Source organism: Crotalus tigris, unplaced genomic scaffold (genome assembly GCF_016545835.1).
Source record: "Crotalus tigris isolate CLP2741 ecotype Arizona unplaced genomic scaffold, ASM1654583v1 scf7180000024338.4412243, whole genome shotgun sequence".
Taxonomy (NCBI): domain Eukaryota; kingdom Metazoa; phylum Chordata; class Lepidosauria; order Squamata; family Viperidae; genus Crotalus; species Crotalus tigris.
In genome coordinates this window covers 2,842,579-2,863,451 of record NW_024100508.1, presented here as the reverse complement: position 1 = coordinate 2,863,451, position 20,873 = coordinate 2,842,579, and the positions used below count along the sequence as shown (strand labels likewise).

Sequence of the window (20,873 nt, the reverse complement as noted above, 5' to 3'; positions counted from 1 at the left end):
CGCCAGAATCCCCCGCGTAGTTGGATGAGGCTTCTCGAAGAGGGGGCTACCGTGCCCTAGTAACTGATTGGAGCTGTCCGGGTGGGAAGAGGATGGCCGGAGCTGAGCCCAGAGCCTTTGCCTTGCATTAGCCTTATCGAGTGGGAGGTCACCTCCGCCACTTCTGGCCACCTTCATCATGCTCCAGGGTGTGAGGCGGGCACCTCATGCATAAAAGGCGCGCTCCCTGGGGTGAGAGCACATGGCGGCTAGAAAAAGCTGACCTTTCCTTAGGGCCCTGATAGGGTCTCACCGGATGCATTTATTAAAACTTCTCGAGCACAGCCCGGTCGGCGTCTCTTTCCCGATCCGCAGTTTGTGGGCCTTTTTTGATTTGGATATACAGCAGTTCCCGCCAGCTGAAGCAACCAGCATGGAGAAACTAGCTGAGAGCGGGAATGGCTTTCTGGAGCCAACGGTGCTAAGCGGCTTCAAGGCTGGAGAGGAAGGTGTAAAGCAGCCTCAGCTGAAGCTCTTCCAGCTACAGAGCTTCGGGCAGCTCCTGAGGAAACGCTCTTCTCCTCCTCCCTCAAATTGGCTGCTAGCAGTTTGGGTGGCTCTGCTCCATCCAAGTTGACAAAAGCGGAGGCCAGCGGAAAGCAGCTTTCTTCAATTTGGATGGAGCAGAGTCACCCAAGCCGCTAGCAGCCGATTTGAGTGCGGAAGACAAGGAGAAGGTGAGGCCAGCTGGCCACGTGAGATCGGCAATGGTGGCTGGTGAGGAGGAATCATGGCACTAGCATTGGCAGCTCCACCCACCCAGCCCGTTTTCCCAGCTCCATACAATGCTTGGCAGCTCCCCCTCACGCACACCCGATCTGACCCACGCAGCACATTTCCAGCAGTCCTCCGTCTCTTCCTCCGCTGCCACCACGTGCAGTCTCAACAAGAGCAGTCCCACAAACAAAAGTTCAATCAATCAATTTCACTTCGCAAGATTTTTTTTTCCGCGAAAGTTGGAATTGATTGAACTTTTTTAGTTCCACTTTTTTTTTGTGGGACTGCAAATGGTGGAGGACTAGGAGCCACAATAGAAGAATGAAAGAACCGCATGCAGCTTGAGTCGCGGGCTGCCGACCGATGCCCTAATGCAATGTGTAAAGCCAACTTACATTTGTTCCTACCATTTATGGATTGCTAGCAGAGTTTAGATCATTACATAACCTAAACTGAGCTAGGTTTGATTTTGCTATTATTGAGAACTCGGCTTCCATCTTAGGTAGTCCTCCCTCAGCAGTCCTTTAACAGGACTCATTCTCAGATAAGTCTACCTTGGCCCTTCCTTTCATCTACAAACCAAATACATTGTTCTTAACCTGTTTAATTCAATAGTATGTAACATAGCAATAATCATCTGGATAGATTTTTGACCCAATGAGGACAGGCCCAGTAAGGGCTATTAATCGTGAATGCTTCCAAGCTGGGGGAAGTACGGTCCAACTATCAGGTGCAGGGGATGCCCTCATTTCTTGCTTGTGAATACCCCAGCAGTATATAGTGGGCACTGCAAGAAACAAAATCTTGGACCGAGATAGGTTTTGGTCAATCTAGCAGAGCTATTTATGCCCTGTTATCTAAAGCAGGGGTGAGAAGCCATCAAATACATGACTGGAAAAGAACTGTATGTTTAACTTTTATTAACATTTCATGTAAATAAAATTAAGTCAAACTGAGTGTCTGGCCCAGCTCCAGGAAAGCTGCATCCCAGTGGACATTCAAAAACTAAGCAAATCTGTTGAGCCAGAAAAAAAAAGTTAAACTCCTGGATCTTTGTGTTGTGCGATCCCAGCCAATGATGCTTACGGCCCAAGACTACAAGCATAGGTTGTATTTTTAGGAATGGCTAAAGGAAATCAAACATGGGCAGGCCAAGCAACCAGTAGCCTTGCAAGAAGTGCCCCCCCCACCAGTTTCTTTGAATATACTGATATGAAAAAAAATGGAAAAGAAACTCTTAAGAATATGAATAGATGATATTTTCAGTCAATGTGTAAGAAAGTCTCTTTCTTCCTTGCACCCATCCAAAAATACCTGTTTGTTTATACAAATAAAAGCATGGCTAAAAATATGGTCATTTTTTACAAGGCAAAAATAATATTGTGTTAGAACTCCAAAGAGATTCAAAAACAGAGTTCTCTACCAACAGGAGTTCTGGTGCAATATTTATGAGATCAAAAAAAAATAAAATAAAAGGGGGGGGAGCCAGCTATAAATTTGTTTTCTACCAATATCCTCCAATCTGCTGCTAAAGAGAAAACAGTCTGCTGTGTTCAAAGGGTGTGTGACATGCAATCCGCAGCTGGCCCATCAGGTGTGTTCTGATTTATACATCAGAATGGCTGCTTTAAATTCTAAGGCTAAGCCATTGACAATAACATTACACAAACCTCAAAAGAGAGTTGTTGCTCTGCCAATTAGAACATTACTTGTTTCCTAGCAAATAATCAGTCTTTTTTGGAATCTCTAAAAGAGATTCCTAGATGGATATTTCATGGTGTGGCTGCTGCTAAAAATGCCAGTGCTGGTTTCCTGGATGGGTCTGCCCAGTCTCACGGCAAGACTCATAGTTCCCATAGGATATAGCCAAAGCACACCTGAAACAGCCCAGCAAAATATGCCAGCCATGTGGAATTTGCAATGTGGAAGTTTTGCTAGCAATGGCAACTCTATACCCACAGCGGACAAATTGACAAAGGGAAAGTGATAAGCATTAGGCAGGAGCCCAGCATTACTTAACCAGCTCTACATTGAGATGCTTCTCCAATTGAAAGGTTCTGGAACAGCATTCAAATGATGCTCAAGAGATTTCAGCTACGACCTAAGTCAAGTCTCCTTTAAAAAAAAAAAAAAGGGCATGCCGAGGAGATCAACCTCTCCAAAACACAAGACACTGCTCTGGAAACAAAGAAGCAAAATGCTGTAATTCTCTACTACTGACTGTTAATGGATGGGTAAGGAAAAGTGGATATACCTAAGAAATTTTTGGACAGTTGAGATGTTATCCACAGAAGAGGCTATGCAAAAGCCAGCTCAGATACATCAGTTCAATCCAAGTTAAGTGGGGTATTATTTTTGGGGGGGTGGGGGCAGGGCCTTTCTTTTGAATTGCTTCAAAGGACTCATAAGTACATACATTAGTCTTCTCCCTTTCACATGCTGTATTCCTTCTGTCCTCACCCCAATTGATCCTTGTGCTGCAGAGTGCACAGATGCAAGCCCTAGGTACACATCAGGTGAGGCTTTCCCTGGGAGAAACACTCACAGTAGGGAAAGGTTTAAAAACATTTTCATACTCGGCAAAGATGAAGTGTGATTTGGGACTTCAAAATTCTTCAGCTTGATAGATTACTAGGTCTTTGAGTATCCTCAGCTGTAAGGAAAAATAAAAAAAACAAAAACAAATCTGAACACACCTGTAAAGTTTTCATTTCTAGTCTCATGTGGGATTTTTAGAAAATGCCCCCTAAGGTATAGGATGGCGGAGGGAGGTAAACAACTTGAGTGGTAAATGCAAAGGAAATAACAATAGTTAACCATGGGCTATCCCAGTGGTGGCAAACCTATGGCACGAATGCCAGAGACGGCACTCTGAGCCCTCTCTGTGGGTACGCGCACCGTCGCCCCAGTCCTAGGCCTTCAGCTGGGTTTTATAAAACCTTTTCGCTTTAGGCCTCCACCATGTGCAAAAAAAAAAAAAAAAAAAAAAAGTTCAGTCAATTTCAACTTCTTGCGGGGGGGGGGAAGATCTTGAAAACTTGGAATTGATTGAACTTCCCACCCAGTCTGCCGTTACCACCGCAGTCACGCCCACCCAATTGGCCACACCCACCCAATGGGCCACACCACCCACCCGGCACTTGACGATGAATAAGTGGGTTTTGATTTTCAGTTTGGGCAATGTAGGCTAAATGTTGGTTGAAACCACAGTCCAGGACCTGTTACAGAAGTCTACCAATGCTTTGAAAACCATAATTCAGATTTGTGACATTATTGGTGGGCTTTATGTTTCAACAATACATGGTGAAAAAAGGCAATCTATAAGCAAAAGCTGAATAGGAAGTATATTTTGGAATAGACCAGCCTTTTATTGTCATGCAAAGCATCATACAGATCGTGGTGTACAAGGAGTGCAGCAGCTGCCCGAAATTATCACTTCTATTTAGTTTGGAGCAGTAGCAAACCCCTGAGCAGAGTACCCATCGGCCGACCAGAAAGAAGACTTTGTACCCCTAAGGGTCCCTTCTCTGTTACTTACAAAGAGCCCTTCCTGCCTGTCTGCTCCTGAGGTTTCAGCGCAGCCAGCTTCTTGCTGAAGCCCGCTGCCTTGCTCTCTCTGGATAGGGCTGCCGCCCAGGCTCAGGATGCAGAAACTGGTAGTCTTCTGCCAGGGCAACAGCCTCATCCCCATTTTCTGGATGACGTTCCCGGACCCATTTCTGGACATCGTCAGGGAGGAGGTTCAGGAACTGCTCAAGGACTAGCTGCTCAACGATTTCCTCTTTGCTGCGGGCCTCTGGTTTCAACCACTGGAACAACAATTCCTGGAGCCGCTCATAAGCCACTTGGGGACCTTCAGTCTCTTTATAGGCAAAACCCCGAAAGCGTTTGCGCTGATTTTCTGAGACCGTGTTGGACAAGCAAGGAATAGCCTGTTCCACCTTTGTGCAGCCTCCTGCCCGGCTGACATCCAAACTGCTGTGTGCTTCCTGGGCTTCCCCAAAAAGGTCAGGCAGCAGCATAGCCCTTCCTGGCTCTCTAGCTTCCTGGCATACATCAGGCATGTCTTTAAAAACATCAGCATCATCCTCCATCATCCGTTTTGCTCCCTTCCCTTCGTTCAAGGGTGGCACTGGAACAGGGACAGCTATCTCCACGGGAGGCACCAAGGCTGCCTCAGTCGTTGGCTCCTCTTCACGTTTCCCTTTCATTTTCGTGGCTTGGCATGGATCAGCAGGCTGTGCTGGCATTTCCAAAGGTTCAGCATCCTCACCCACACATTTGGCAACTGTGTTATATTCACTCTGATCATTATCTGAATCCTGATGTTTACTCACAATGTCATTTTCTGAGTCCCTGTCTTCTGAAGAGCCAGAGCAGGAACTATCCAGGAGTGGTTCTTGAACCTCACTGGCCATTCTTCAATGGCTGCCAACAGACGTTGCAGCTTTTTTTTCCCCCTGGGAAAGTTCTACAGCAAGAGTGGTCAAAAAGAGAAAGGTTGTGATAAAAAATCAAAATTAACTCTATAGATGTCTTTATATTCACAAAAACATGAGTTGAGCTAAACTCAGAGGTGAGGCCTATGCAGAAGAGATACCCAAGGAAAGAAGTGGACCCTGGGCAAATCCTAGCACTTCTAGTTGAAATGTTAATGAGGAGGAAAAGAGAGGAAATAATGAAGAGAGTTTTGAATAACTGTTGCTAAAGGAGAAAAATATTCTCTAAAGCAGGCATGTTAGGTGTACAATTATAGTCTAGACCAGTGATGGCGAACCTTTTAGAGACTGAGTGTCCAAACTGCAACCCAAAACCCACTTATTTATCGCTGAGTGCCAGGTGGGTGTGGCTCTGGTGGTCAGGAGAGTGGGTGTGGGAAAGGTGGGCATGGTCATGTTGCTTGTGGGGAGGGACGCCTGTGGGGGCCAGGCAGGGTTGGGGGAGATCCAGGGGGTGTCTGGCAGGTGGGGCGGTAGACAGGAGGTTCATCCTGCGGGGTGAGGCGAGGCAAGGTGAGGGTGCCATTGTCACAGGGCAAAGCGAGGCAGGGGCCAGGGCGGCTGCTGCCTGACACCATCGGCCCCCGCACCCAGAGGCCAGCGAGCGCATGGGGGCCGACAGTGTCTGTCAGTAACCACAGCCTGCCAGCCCCTTTACCAGCACACTCTGGGGCTCTGCAGCCCACCGCCAGCAGTTCAGAAAAGCCGCCTTTGAGCTGGACGGCCGGCAGACAGCTGAGGAGGTGATGCAATGGGTCGTGCCTGGGAAAAGGAGAGTATGTGAGGCCAGGAGGGATGGGACAGGAGGAGGAAAACCAGCCATGCTGGGATGCATCCGGCCATATGGGACCTCGGTAAGTTAGCGGGCAACTGGTTGAAGAGGGACGGTTGCCATCTCTGGGGCATGGGACACATGCCTACAGAGAGGGTTCTGAGTGCTGCATCTGGCACGTGTGCCACAGGTTCGCCACCACTGGTCTCGACACTGTATAACTGTGCTGAACAATCAGGCTTGCTTTCTTTGCAGCTACCGGTATTTAAATTTTTTCCCCTGCTGTGGACTTACTGCTGCTTCTCTATATTCACCTCCCTTTAATCCATATTTTAAGAAGCAAACCAATATATAAACACCCACCTGGGAATAAATGCCAACCCAGGCACTTCCTTCCTTGTTACTTCACAAAAGGAGACACACTCTCCAAGTACAGAGTGAATACAATGATTCTCGGGGGGGGGGGGGAATTAAGTACCAAAAGCGGTAATTACAGATTGTACATATAAAATCTTATGTTAACAGGTCCAATCCTTTCATCAGATAGTGGTATACACTTAGCTCCACATAACATCCTCTTTATAGAACGACTGACCTTTTTGTTGTGTGCAATATTTTTTTTTAACAATAAAAGCAATATTTTGTGGAATTTCTCCAAGAATTCAGAAACTCCCCAAAACGTTATCCTTAAGACTCCAAGAGATACTACTCCAATAAATAAAGAGAAAAGCTTGAGAGGGAGGGGGGAAAAGAGGGCCGGTGCAAAAGGAGAACGAGGCCGACCCATTCTGGGGGGCAACCGTTACACCCCAACCCCGACCGAGGTCTTCCTTCGAAAGACTTCGCAGCCCATATCCGAAAGGATTTCTCTTTCTCTCTCTCTCTCTGTCCCCATCCCCCGCCATGTTAGAGCTCGTTGCAAAAGCAGGCAGGAAACCCTTTCCGCTTTCCGCCACAGGATGGGGCCCAAACCGGCTTTCCCATCTTGCCAGCGCCGCGCGGGGAGAGAAAAAGGCAGCGACCCCGGCAAGAGTAAGCAAGCAAGCAACGCTTCGGCCTTGAACCTGCCAGGAACGACTGGCCGGTGGTGGCCTCTTTATTCCCCGCTCGCTCCCGAGGCGGCCGGGTAACACCACGAGACCGCGGAGGCTTTGCAGCGTCCCGGCTCCTGGTGCGGATGGCCGTCTTTCCGGGAGCGCCGCCTTCGTTCAGGTTCGCCGCCTCCCTCGGGCGTCCCGCGGCCGCCCCACCGAGGGAAGAAGCGGAGCCGTTGCGGCGACCCGACCGCCACCACCTACCTGCGCCCAGGCCAGGCCCCGCTTCTAGCCGCTGAACCCGCCTCCGGAAGTCGCCCGAGTGCTTCCGGCCCAGTCGCGAAGGGGACGTTGACGGCCTTGGTCGGGAGAAAGGTAGAGCTAGAAGTTGGGAGAAGAGATCCTCTGGGAGTAGTTGAGAAACCGCTTGCGAGGATTATCAACCGTATACAAAAATGACAGCGTAGCTTCATAGACAGCCGGGTCTATACTTGTCGCTTAGTTAGGCAACACTTTAAAAAAAAAAAAAAAACAAAGGCAAAGCCCTTCTCGTTCCAACGTTGATAAATAATTCCCCTTAGGGCTAATAAATCCACGCAGGTAAACAAGGGACTCAAATGACTGCATCAGTACCGAGAATGAGCTGAGCCACATTGACCCCTCAAAGCAGCCAATTAATTTCGAAGTTTTCTTCGCGGTCTGTGCCTGGCGAGCTTAGCACAATTAAGTGAACTGAAAAAAATCGTAGTCAAGCTAACTAAAGGGAAACGTTTGTTAGGCCCTATTGCAACGTCCGATGGCTAATGGAAAGGGGAAGTGCTTAAAAAAATGTCACAGATAATTGCACACTAAAAAAGCACGATAAAGCACTAGAAAGAAGGAATGGGCTGTTTATTTTGCATTCTGTCCCGTCTCCGGAAGGAATAACGTTAATCTTTATGCCTTGTTCAAGGTGCTGCTTTCCAGATCATTGTGGGGGGGATTGATTAAATTGGTTGTCAAACCATTGAAAGGAAGGATTAGTTTCGCTTAAAGGCCAATTGCCCAAACATTTTACAGAACAAGTTCCTTGGTAATATACACTGCCCTAAAAACTTTGTGCTGCAATAAGAATATTTAAAGTAGAACTATCTTTTTTATGTAAAGAGACTCTATTGACTACGCTGCTTAAGTTTCAAGTGGATCTCTGGAGCTGTATGAATTGTGATTTGTTTTAAGTAGATTAACTGGTGTTGCTTTAATTGTGGTAAACCTCTTCAGAACTAGTCTAGTTAATATGTTTTCATTTATCTTTTGGACAGTTTTGAATGAGGGGACACTGTAATTGATTCCAACTTCAGCCCCTGCATCTTCTCTTCTTACCTCCTGCCTCAACTTAAATGTAATGTATTGGCCACAACAGTTTAAATCACTTGCTTAATATCTGACCTCCATTGCTGTACTGTTTAACTGTTGCTGTTACTGAAAGCCAGACTGGTTGTCTCCAAGCTAATAATGAGGTTTGGGGAGGGAAACTGTACTTTAAACCTATTGGTTGCCACCTAGAGGCTAACTGTATAAATAGCTGTGCAGCAGGCTTTAGGGCAGTGATGGCAAACCTTTTAGAGCAGATATGTCAAACTTGTGTCATCACGTGACAGCGTGCAACATATCGGAGCTTTTTTGCTGTTGCCGGCAATGGGACGCAGCTCCAGTATGATGAAACTGGCCTGCAGGCCAGCAGTTTCACACCCGTTTTAGAGATTGAGTGTCCAAACTGCAACCCAAAACCCACTTATTTATCACCGGGTGCCAGGTGGACGTGGCCACTCATAAAAAAAAGCATTTACAGTTAATGTGGGAATCTGTCAAGATCTGTAATGATTGTACTCATGAATATATTAGAGTTAGAAGGAATATAATGTTTAACATGAAAGCAGGCTGGATCTAGAATACCTCAAGGCCTGTATCTGGCTAACAATTCCTTCCAAAACCATTATTTGCTTTCCAACCAGGAGCTCTTTCTTGTGGATTCAAAGGAGGCTTTCTCTTTGCAGACTTCTATGCTAATTGGGTCAATGCACATGCTATTTATTGCCTACAAATGGTACAGAAATCATTCCCAGTTTCTTTATTTAAACTCAAGCAGGAAAGGGAAGAAAAAGAGTACTACAGTATATATATATATTAATATATATATATATATATATATATATATATATATATATATATATATATATATAAAAACAAGGGTAACAGTAAAAGGATAAAGGAATGACAACATTTGCACCATAGCAGGGAAAGAGCATCTGGTTCAGAGCCTGCTGTAGTCTAAGCAATCCAACAGGATGGGAAAGGGATAGGGAATCATGGGCAGGGATAGTTGTAAGTCTCAGGCAATCAAGAGGAAAAGCTGCTTTTCACTCTCCTTTTAAATCAGGAGCTTTTAATATTTATATTGTTGCTGAATTTCTTGATTTGCGGGTACATTCGGTCCATGCAAGATTTCAGAGATGCTACAGGAAAGATAAAACACTATTAGTATATCAAAACATTTTAAGTATTTTATATTCTATTCAGAGAATGAACACTTGGCAAACAGTTTAATATAAAAGTGACTAACGATTTCTAACCAAGCCCAGATATTTCATTCATAAAAATTTCCAGAATTAAGATTATAGATTGGAAGAAAATGCCAAATAAGCAGATGTTGCTCACTTTTGTTTACATAAAATGGGAAACAAATGTGCATCAAAAAGTGGAAAACCACATATTTAGATGGACTACATTAGTTTATGGAAAGTACAATAACTATCCATCAAACTACCCATCAATTTTTTAAAAAAAATTCTATAAGAAATCTTTCCACACCTGTGGAAATAATCCATACTGTGTGTAATGTTCAAAATACCTTCCATCTGAGTAAGTTTTCAGAGTCTCACCTACTGAATTTTATTGAGAATGGAACTTTAGCTCTCCGTTCCAAGACTGTCTTCTCTACCAGCCATCATTGAAGCCGTCTGCAGTAATCCAAATTTGCAATGACACTGCACTGTGAACCTTCCCTAGTTGAAGAACAGAACTTTCCATGCTATGACTTTGGAAAACAGGCAACTGCTTCGGATTAATGGGAAAACTGTAAATTCTATCATATAGTCCAAATAGCAGAGCCAAATATTTAAGGATAGCTATTTGCCATTTTTAAATCCTTGTTACTTGCTCTGTTTTAACAGTACTCAACAAGAGAGAGAGAGACTCATTTTCCTTTTCAAAGAAAGGAAAATAAAACCTAGAGAGTATGAAAAGAAAAGTGCCTTTGCCCAAAAAGTAACAAAGGGGGAGACTTACATTTCTTTCCCGCCATACTGGCCTACTAGGGATTTCAGCAATGTTCTGGGATGTGTTTGTTCCTGGTAAAGATTTTGTGTTGTTCAGGATCCGTACAACAGTGCCAAGAGCCTCTGATATGTCCTGCAAAGAGGAACCGCTCAATCCATACAGGGTAGAAGCTGCATATAAATGAACAACAACAAATAGATAATAAATATCACAAAATGCTGCAAAAAAAAAACCTTCTTAGCAATCTTGGTGGGACCTTCATTCTTGCCATCTTAATAAATACATTGAGATATGTCTTTCCACCTTAGTTTACTTTTAAAACTGGATAAATTTTTCAAATCAAGCATTTCCCGCCACTCCTGATTCCATCCTTAGATTTTTCATCAAGCTTTTGCTGGTGCCTTTAAGCTGTATTCATTTTAATTCTTGTTTATTCATTGATGTCCTACCTTTCTGAATGAAATACTTATTTAAGACTGATTAGCTAGGATGCCAGTAAAGAATTCCCTACTGAATATCAACACTACACTTTCCTGGCGAGTGCTCTTATGACAAAATGAGAAGTAAGATTTGCTATGGGGGATAAGTATACTTAATTAATAGCCAAGCAATTATTCTGGGCAAGATCTAAGTGATTTATGTTCTGTATTGTGGTCAGTACTGAATTCAGCAATAAACAAATATTAAACAGAATCAATGGCAAGACAATCATGCAAGTATACAGGTAAGATACAAATTCTTGCAAGTAACACTGGAAGGACAAAAAGAAAATTGATGTCACCATGGTGAAGAGGCCCTCCTTGTTTATGCCTCCAGAGTTACCTTGGGTTAATCGGAGCTCCTCCCGTACTGTATCCAACTCAGCCTTCAACACGGTGCAGCCCAAACAGGGGGGTAGCATCCTGGAACCAGGGCCTCTGTCTTGGGCTGTGTCACCACTGCCATTTCCACTCCAGGGAGAATCCAGTAAAATGTCAATGCTGTCACTAAATGAAGGTCTGTCTATGTCAGGAGACCCATGACCATCATGGCCAGGTTGGGGGCTGGACACGGTGGCATCCTTGTCAAAAGCCAACTGAGATGGCCCAAGACTAGCCGATGCTTTCTGCTCATGCTTTATCCCATTCACAGCTTCTGAAACTCGGCCACTGCTTTTCATCTTAGCTTCCCCTTCCGTCTGGCTTTCTCCAGCCACGTTATAACTGGGGACAGATCTTCCCCGCCCTTTTGCTTTCCCAGCCTGCTTTCCTGGCCTAGACGTGGGCATTTCCTTTGCTTTCTTTCCGGTTTCAAGCATTTCTTGCTCCTCTATGCTATTATCCAACTTCATCTGCTTGGCTGCTGCCACACCGTGTTCTCCATCCTGTTTGGGCACAATCTGCTCTCTCGGATCTGATCTGGCTCTCTTCCTCAGCTGGAGATGTGTTTCTGTACCTGAAGATGGAGAATAAGTTTATCTTGAGAGACCTGCCAAGATACAAAAATAACAAATGGGCTCGTGGTTAAGGCCCTAGGCTGGGAATCTTAAGACTTGGGTTCCAGGCCCATAGATGGAGTGGCATTCCACTCACTTCTTAAAGGGTATATGTTTTCTTACTTAAGAGGTTTTTAAGGGCTGCAACTATGAATACAACCCTTAGAATGTGAAGGGTAGTTGATAGCTTTCCTTTTATAAAAACTTTGAGATCATAATTATTCCTATTTTACAGATAAATTGAAGACATCATTAAGAAATCAAGATAAATTTACTTGCTTAAGATTCACCCAATGTGGAACTCCTTCATAGAGCTTATGCACATACTTCTAAAGTAATCTGAATTAATTTGGAGAGCTCTTTTTTTGTCTTCTCTCTATAGCAGTGGTGGCGAAACTATGGCATATGTGCCAGAGGCGGCACTCTGAGCCCTCTCTGTGGGCATGCGTGCCATGCCCCAGAGATGGCAACTGTCCCTCTTCAACCAGCCTCCCGCTAACTTGCCAAGATCCCATATGGCCAGAAGCATCCCAGCATGGCTGGTTTCCCTCCCGCCCCCGTCCCATTCCTCCTGGCCTCACATGCTCTCCTTTTCTTGGGCACGACCCACTGCATCACCTGCTCAGCTGTTGGCCAGCTGCCCACTTCAGAGGCGGTTTCTCTGAACTGCTGGCGGTAGGCTGCAGAGCCCCAGAGTGCACTGCTCGAGGGGCTGGCAGGCTGTGGCTGCTGACAGACACTGTCGGCCCCCATGCGCTCGCTGGCCTCTGTGTGCGGGGGCCAATGGTGTCAGGCAGCAGCCGCCCCGCCCCCTGCCTCACCTTGCCCTATGACAATGGCACCCCCACACTGCCTCACCTCGCCTCACCCCACAGGATGAGCCTCCTGCCTACCGCCCAACCTGCCAGAGACCCCCTGGATCTCCCCCAACCCTGCCTGGCCCCCATAGGCATCCCTCCCCATGAGCAACATAGAGGTGACACACCCACCTTGGCCACCCCCACCCAGTCTGCCGTGACTACCACAGCCACCCCCACCCAGTGGGCCATGCCCACCTAGCACCTAGTGATAAATAAGTGGGTTTGGGGTTGCAGTTTGGGCACTCCGTCTTAAAAGGTTCGCCATCACTGCTCTATAGTGTACCTAACCCTCCAGAAGAGGTTTAGATTTAAGGAAATCTTAGCAGCTGTGAATTCAACTAAATACCTTTTGAATCAATCAACCCTGCTGTGGACCTGAGAATTACCATTCAAAATGTCTTTAGAAATATACTGTTGAGTGAACTCAACAGGCTGTGACATGTGAATGAGTGAACATAAACTGAACCTGAACAGGGGTTGCCACAAGGAAGAGGGAGTCAAGCTATTCTCCAAAGCACCTGAAGGCAAGACAAGAAGCAATGGATGGAAACTAATCAAGGAGAGAAGCAACCTAGAATTGAGGAGAAATTTCTTCACAGAATAGTTAATCAGTGGAACAATTTGCCTCCAGAAAATTTGGGTGCTCCAACACTAGAGATTTTAAGAGACTGAATAGCCATTTGTCTGAACTGATATAGGGTTTCCTGCCTGAGCAGGGGGTTGGACTAGATGATCTCTACGGTCCCTTCCAACTTTATGATGATGATGAAGAACAACCTCTTCAGCAAACACTTCACTTCCTTGCCTTCTGATGATCCCATCACAGCCTTGGCTAGCTTTTCCTTTCCACAGATTTTGCTAATTTGCTAGTCTCTATGCTAAGAAACATATTGCTGAAAAATACTTCTTTGTTTGATGTACTGACCAAGCAATGATAGAAACTGAGAGGATAGACTGGATAAAGCTGCTTATGGTATAGAAGTATAAATAGAAAGGGGAAAACAATCTAAGTGGAGATTTACTAAAGCAAATGAAAACAATAGACAGTGATCCTCAAAAGATAAAGAAACAAATCTGTCCCATCAAAGATTCAATGCACCTAATAAGCAAATTCTTACCTAATAAGCCAACCTTTCTAGGATTTTCTCGACTGTCTTTTATGCAGGGTTGTCTCTGATCCTCATTCAAGTCTTCTCGAGGGGAATCTACAACCATGTTATCAGAAGTAACACGTATCTGAAAAATAAGAATGCCACTCTTACAAATTAAAAAGGGCCCTCAGTTCCACACCAAAAGGGTAAAGAAGTATTCCCCTATCATTTGTGAACTGGGGATAAATACAAGCATTTTGAACTTGCTGTTTGTTGCCTCATCCTAAATATTCTTCAAAACTGAATCTTGCTGCACAATCATATGAAAATATTGGCTAGAATTTGACAATTTATACCCATAGGAATTTTAATTTTTTAAAAAGCAGATTCATTTTCTACTGTCTAGCCCAGGGGTAGGCAACCTTGGCTCTTTTATGACTCGTGGACTTCAACTCCCAGAATTCCTGAACCAGCCATGCTGAGGGGAAAGGGAGAGATTTCCATGCTGGCTAGGGAATTCTGGAAGTTGAAGTCCACGAGTCACAAAAGAGCCAAGGTTGCCTACCCCTGGTCTAGAACATTTTGAATAGCCTTTCAGCTTTTGCCAAAGCAGGAAGGCTCAAGAAATTGGAAGTACAGGAAAACAGCTTTCATCTTCCTATGACCTGCAGTGCTTCTTGTTTCTACCTTGTCTTTGAAGCCCACCTTTAACTGAAAAATGTCAAGCTCTTGCTAATAACAACAGTAATTCCAAGATTCCATGTAGACTCCCTCGATCAGGAAGAAAGATGTGTGAAAAAGATTCCCTTTTCCTTTCCTCACTCCTCCTGAATGCTATTCCCAAACCCCCAAAGCAGAAAGAATTCTCAACATGATCTTACTTGGTCCCGTTGCCTCTTGGACTCAAAATGGAGCTGGAATCTCTCTGCCAGGGCCACAGCTTCCTTGCTATTTTCGGGCTGGCATTCACGTACCAAGGTCTGGATCTCGTCAGGGAGTATGTTCAGGAACTGCTCAACAACTAGCAGCTCCATAATTTGCTCTTTGCTATGCACATCTGGCCGTAGCCACTGGTGGGAAAGCCGCCACAGACACCTGTATGCTTCCTGGGGTCCCTGGGCCTCCTGGTAATGGAACTGCCTGAATGACTGTCGGTGCGTCTCTAAGTCTATGTCTGTTTCAAGTGCTTTCGCATGACTGCTGGCACACAGCTGTTGGGCCTTGTGGTGGAGCTGGTCTTTCCCTTGCTGCTGAGAACTGTGGTATGAATCACACAATGGATTCAAAACTGAGAGATGTGCCTCTGAATGATCACCTTTCCCTGTTCCTCCCAGGTGCCCCGCATGGAAAGGGAGCCTTGGGCCTGACAGCATCTCCTGACAGTGGTCTGCAGGAGGCTGCTGAGACAAGAGCCACCTCAGTATCTCTTCGGCTGTCCAATATTGTACTTCAGGAGGCACCTTAACTCTTCCTCCGAGTGCTTCCTTCACTGCAAGTCTGTTTAGACTCTTCCCCGAGAGGTCAGACTGCATTATCTGTTCTAATAAAGCCTGCAGGGCTGAACTAGTCCCCGCAGCTGTTCCTGCTCCATTCTTTGTGGCCATCTGCAAGGTCTGCATAGGATTAGCACAGGCAGCAGAGTTAGGACTGGCAGGAGACCGCTGAGTTAGCACCTGGACAAGCTCAGTTTGCTTCTGAAAAAGTTTCTCAAAGAGCTGGGCTTGGAACTCCCTATCCTCACGTCGCATCTCCTTGTCGTGCTGGATGAACTCGGCTAAACTCTGTTTTTCCTCAGCTTGGATGGCAACCTGTTTCTGCATTCTCTGCAGCTCCTGTTGGTGTGAGCGACTACACTTCTGGCCAGCCCCCCTTGACTGCCCATCCCCCTGAACCTTTTGTTTCCGAGTTCGAAGATGGGGACGTTGGTCAAGCATGGAGATGAGCTGCCTGGGCGGAGGCTGGATCTCCATTAGCATAGGAGAGGCCACATCTATAAAATAAGGAACAGTGAACAGCCATATATGTATATATAAAAAAATGTACTCTCAAAGTAGTGCAACCTCATCCATAGGGTCAGAATGATTCCTAACATCTAATGGCTGATTCAAAGGTCAAGAAAATAATAAAATGAAATGCATGGGCAGAACACAACACCTGTGACTGCATGCTAAAAAAAAAAAAGGCTGAAGGTTACCCTGTGATGTTCTTCTGAGTGTATAAATAAAATAAAAAAAACCTGACAGAGTTGGCTATAGAGCAGGGGTCTTCAAACTTGGACCTTTTATGACTTGTGAACTTCAACTCCCAGAATTCCTCAGCCAGCATGCCTGGCTGAGGAATTCTGGGAGTTGAAGTCCACAAGTCCTGAAAGGACCAAGTTTGAAGACCCATGATATAGAGGATTATATTTATGGCCAGAAACAGAAAGTTCTGGTTCCAGTGGAATTCAGGTAAAATGTTTAGACCAAAATATTAAGTCCAACAAAATTGTGAAACTAAAGACCCAAATAGTTCAGAAAACAATTAACAGAATATTCAGATATAAGCCCCACTGCCCCTCCTTAGGTATCCTTCTAGAGAATTTGTACTGACACCCTCAGAAAAATGAACAAGTGGTTGTTACCCAGCTCAGGTGAGATTTCACCTTCTGACTCCTCTTCTTTCACCTGAACTGGGATCACTTGGATCTCACCAAAAGCCTCATGAGTCTCTGCCTGGGTGTAGCTGAATTCATCAGTCCCTTGGCTTTCAGAGGCAGCAGTTTGGGACAGCCAATGCCCGGAGGCCTGGGACCCCCAACGCTCAGAGATGCTGGATTGGGCCCCCCAGGGCTCAGAGATGGAGAGGCCTTCCTGTCTGTCCGCAGTGACACTGGACCCTTCACCAACCTCAGAGGGGAAACCGGGCCTGCAATTTATATACTGCGTCATGATCTGGTCAATTTCATCATAGAAGGGGCATTTGATCGGGGGCCGGCCCACAGAGTTATTTTCCTTAGCCTTGCGGTAAGCCACTTTTAAGCCTTTCATTTTTTCACGGCACTGGTCTCCAGTTCGATAAATGCCCATTTCTGCAAGGCGCTGAGAAATGCCATCGTAGACGGCACGGTTCCTCCCATGGGAGCTAAGGTCATGGGTGACTGCTGCCTCAGTCCAGAGGGCAAGGAGCACCTTGATATGCTCTGCTGGCCAGCTAGCTGCCCGTTCTTGTGGTCTATCCCGCCTCATTTCTACCAAGGAAAACCTGAAATATCTCGTTGGCCGGTTACACAGCAGAGATCAGGCCCGCTGAAGTTCAAATGAAGGCAGGACAGATACAAGGAAGGAAATGTAAATGGTCTGTATTTCAGAGTTTGCACTTTCTGTGCCTGAACTGCCTTGTAGATAGTCCTCGATTCTCCTCCGTGTATCATTTATGCAGAGAGTGTAGATTACGAAACTTCCAAATCTAGGCATCCAAATTCTGAACAGCCACAACAGCTACATCTTCCCACTTGTATCAGGTGCAGAGATATTAGGACAGGGTAAATCACAGCTCACGAGAGAAGGCAGAATACTGCATCTCCTGGGAAAGAAAGGTCAGGTTTCAAAAACCAATGTTTAAATCAGAAAATCTTTGATCTTCTATACTGTATAAAACCTCTCTCCCCTTTTAACTAACTTAGTTATCTCCTCTGTTTTTTGAAGGAGACAGTTTGGTCAAATCTGGAAAAATCCTGGAAGCTTGTGCCAAAAAAAATGACTAACATTTATATCGCACACTTTTCCCAAGCACCCCAGTTCAAGTTTCATGTTTTCTCCATTTTGCCTCACATCAGTTCTGTGAAGAAATTCAGGTTGAAAGAAAAGTGATTGGCTCAAAATATAAGCAAGCTTAACAGAGAAGAACTACAGAGTATTCTGTCTCAGCTTGTCACAGAACATTGCAACATTTGAACACTAACCCCCGGGATCCTTCAAAATAAAATCACTGTGCAAAATTAATTGATAATATAATCAATTTCTATTTCTTGCAGAGATTTGAGATGACTATTCCAAGAATAAGTGATGTTTTTTCCAGACATGTCTACTTCCATTTTCAGCTTGTGTGTTGTGTGATGCACAAAAGTTTGCATTTGGTTAGAAAAATAAATAATCCAATGTATACAAGCCCCCCTTAACATGACAGAACTAAAACTACTTCCATATCAGGAGATTGCTTGTTTTCATTCAATATCTCACATTCTAGAACACCATGGTAACAGCTGAACAGTTGAACAAGATTAGAAAACACACTATCCAGGCATCAGTGTTATGAATAATAAAAGTCAGTAGGCACTAGATCAGGGGTGTCTAATCAGGTTAAGCATATTGCATTCATTTTAAAGGCATATTTATATATATGATTGATCTCTCTGGAATAAAATTAACAAGAGTAACATAGTAAATAAAATAAGCTTTCAGGAAGAAAATAGCGTATAAATATTTTAAAATTCACACATGTAAACATGTGGAAGGAATCTTTTAGGCTGCAAAGCAAGAATCCAAATTATCTCCAGAAGATGGTGTCTATTCTCTACTTGCACAGTGTTTGCCTTATAGATATCCCTTTTATAGTTTGACCCACAGTAACCATTTATAGGTATCTGTAGTGTATATCTAGCCAATTTTTTACATAGTTACCCTTTTACTAGTTTAACTTGCAATATGACTAGGCCAGGGGAAGGCAACCTTGGCTCTTTTATGACTCATGGACTTCAACTCCCAGAATTCCTGAGCCACCACAAGTCATAAAAGAGCCAAGGTTGCCTACCCCTGGACCAGGGGTAGGCAACCCAAAACACTTAAAGAGCCACTTGGACCCGTTTCCCACCAAAAACAAAACACTGGGAGCCGCAAAACCATTTTGATATCTAAAATGAAGATAACACTGCATATATCCTTTTTTACCTTTATTATAGGTGTATGTGTGTTTGTGTGTGTGTGTTTGTGTGTGTGTATGTATGTATGTGTGTGTGTGTGTGTATATATGTATATGTATATGTATGTATATATATACATACACACACACACACACACACAGAGAGAGATAAAAAAAGTATATATGCAGTGTTATCTTTATTTTAGATGTCAAAAGGGTCTCTCTCTCTCTCTCTCCCTCTCTATCTGCCCTTGGTCTGCCACTCCTCTTCCCCCGCTCTCTTTCTTTCTCTCTCTCTCTTTCCTCTTTCTCTCTCTCTCTCCCTCTCTCTCTTTCTCTCTCTCTCTTTCTCCCCCCCCTCTCCTATCTGCTGCTCACCTGACAAGCTTCAGGCTGTTGTCCAACAAGATAAGGGGTAGACAACCTCGTCTCTTTTATGACTCATGGACTTCAACTCCCAGAATTCCTGAGTCAGCCTAGCTGGGCTAGCTAGCTCTCTCCTGCCCTTCCTGCTTCCTGCAGAGATGCAGCAAAGGGGGGAGCTCCGCTCAGTAAGCTTTTCAGCTCCTCGGAGAACACTGTGAGTGCACTCTTTTTTTTATACACACACACACACACACACAGAGAGAGAGAGAGAGAGAGAGAGAGAGAGAGAGAGAGAGAGAGAGAGAGAGAGAGAGAGAGAAGCAGGGAAGCGCAATTCCTCTCTCTGTCTCTGTGTCTCTCTGCAAAGGCAGAGGAGGCTGGGAGCCGCAGGGGAAGGCTCAAAGAGCCACATGCGGCTCCAGAGCCGCAGGTTGCCGACCTGTGCCCTGGACTATGCAATGTATAGGTATGCATTTGACAGAGAGGGAGGGAGGGAGGGAGAGAGATTTTGACTTGGCTACTGTATCATTTCAAGAGGATTTGATTTGGTTATTGTTGCAATTGCCTGCAGTGATTGTATGTGTGTGCAGACACACACAGAGGTAACATATGTATAGCCAATTTTTGACTTATTTTAACAGACTGTGGTTACATGTATTTACACACAAAACATACAATACATAGCCAAATTTTTACTTAGTGGTCATTTCAGCCATTTGGATTTTGTATAACTTGGGTACTCACAGACATGCATATGTACATGCATATATAATATGTACAGCTAGGTTTTGATTATTATTGTAATAGTTAATGTACATGCAAAACCAACAGTTGACAGTTATCATTTTATGTTTAGCCTGAAGTGATTTACAGTGTGTGTGTGTGTATACACATGTATAAAGATATACATACATATTGGATGGATGGATGGATGGATAGATAGTTTGGGTAATGAAACATCTGTAAGAAAACAAGCAAGCTCGGAGAGCACCAAGGACCCCTCATTTCAACGCAGAGCTGCAAATATTCTCCTTCATTGGGATGGATGAATGGATGGATGGATGGATGGATAGATAGATAGACAGAGACAGAGAATGGATAGATAGATGATGGATAGACAGACAGATAGACATCACGCACACAATACAATATAAACATTAGAACATATACGCTATACATCAAGGCTATAAATCAAGAACCAGCTTCGGGCTAAGCTGCAGGCGGGACCCAGGCGCTCTGGGTTGGCATCCCGCCCGGGGACAGCTTCGATTCCTGCAGACCAAACCCCCGAGGAGGCAAGGTCGGTTTTCACCGGTCCCTCCTTGCCCCCTTCCTTTTCCTTTGCTCCCTCAGCCCCCTCCCCGCTTACGGGGTCTCCGGGCGTCATTAGACACGGCCCGCCGGGAAGGCAGCCGAGATGCTCTTGAAGAAAGGGCAAAGCCACAGCGACCCCGCTTAAGGCCAAGCGGTGCCTCCATCTCCTTCCGACCCGCCGCCCGAAGGCCCATCGCGGCCCGCGCTCTCTTCTTCTCCGAGGCGAGAATGGCCTCTCGTGATGATGGGGGGCGGGGGGCTTCCCTACCTGCTTTGGGGCACCCCAAACCGCCTACCTGCGGTTAAAGGACCAAGAGAAGAGAAGGCGGCGCTTCGGCCCAGAACTCGCCCGCGGGAACCAATAGGAAAGCCGGGAGATCCCGACCGGGAGAAGATCATTGCTTCTTTCATCGGTCAATCATCCTGGAGGAAGGGCTCTAGCGGTGGCGGTCCCCCCTGCAGGCTACCTATTCTGATCGGGCAGGGAGCT

General features: G+C 45.3%; 2 protein-coding genes across 5 annotated transcripts in view; both read right to left on the bottom strand.

The window, feature by feature from the left end:
- The window catches only part of LOC120300117, a 33,900-nt gene extending 26,418 nt beyond the window's left edge, over positions 1-7,482 (bottom strand). The window contains exons 1-2 of one of the 2 annotated variants that reach the window (XM_039325709.1): positions 7,326-7,482; positions 4,295-5,227 (exon numbers count right to left, since the gene is read on the bottom strand). In XM_039325709.1, the coding sequence (XP_039181643.1) occupies positions 4,329-5,174 (846 nt within the window). In that variant the 5' untranslated portion in view covers positions 5,175-5,227; positions 7,326-7,482 and the 3' untranslated portion in view covers positions 4,295-4,328. Of the gene's footprint in view, positions 1-4,092; positions 5,228-7,325 lie in introns of those variants that run through there. The other variant, XM_039325708.1, reaches the window with a different exon arrangement.
- A 1,982-nt stretch (positions 7,483-9,464) lies between these two features.
- LOC120300111 lies at positions 9,465-20,842 on the bottom strand. 3 transcript variants are annotated; one of them, XM_039325687.1, is made up of 7 exons: positions 20,652-20,842; positions 16,428-17,368; positions 14,686-15,794; positions 13,832-13,949; positions 11,202-11,813; positions 10,389-10,549; positions 9,465-9,556 (listed from the first exon to the last, which is right to left on the bottom strand). In XM_039325687.1, exons 2-7 carry the CDS (start codon positions 17,029-17,031, stop codon positions 9,548-9,550), a joined length of 2,613 nt encoding a protein of 870 aa, XP_039181621.1. In that variant the 5' UTR covers positions 17,032-17,368; positions 20,652-20,842; the 3' UTR covers positions 9,465-9,547. The 3 variants fall into 3 exon arrangements, with proteins under 3 accessions (XP_039181621.1, XP_039181620.1, XP_039181619.1); XM_039325686.1 differs by having other exon boundaries at positions 20,680-20,833; XM_039325685.1 differs by lacking the exon at positions 20,652-20,842 and adding an exon at positions 20,439-20,645.
- Between the last annotated feature and the right edge of the window lie 31 nt (positions 20,843-20,873).

Bases quoted from the DNA above. Each gene is read 5' to 3' on its own strand.
- LOC120300111 (XM_039325687.1), bottom strand. From the start codon at position 17,031: ATGAGGCGGGATAGACCACAAGAACGGGCAGCTAGCTGGCCAGCAGAG. The intron at 15,795-16,427 runs GTAACAACCACT...CTTATTTTATAG, and splicing joins TGAAATCTCACCTGAGCTGG to ATGTGGCCTCTCCTATGCTA. The intron at 11,814-13,831 runs GTAAGAATTTGC...CTCCATCTTCAG, and splicing joins TAGAAAGGTTGGCTTATTAG to GTACAGAAACACATCTCCAG.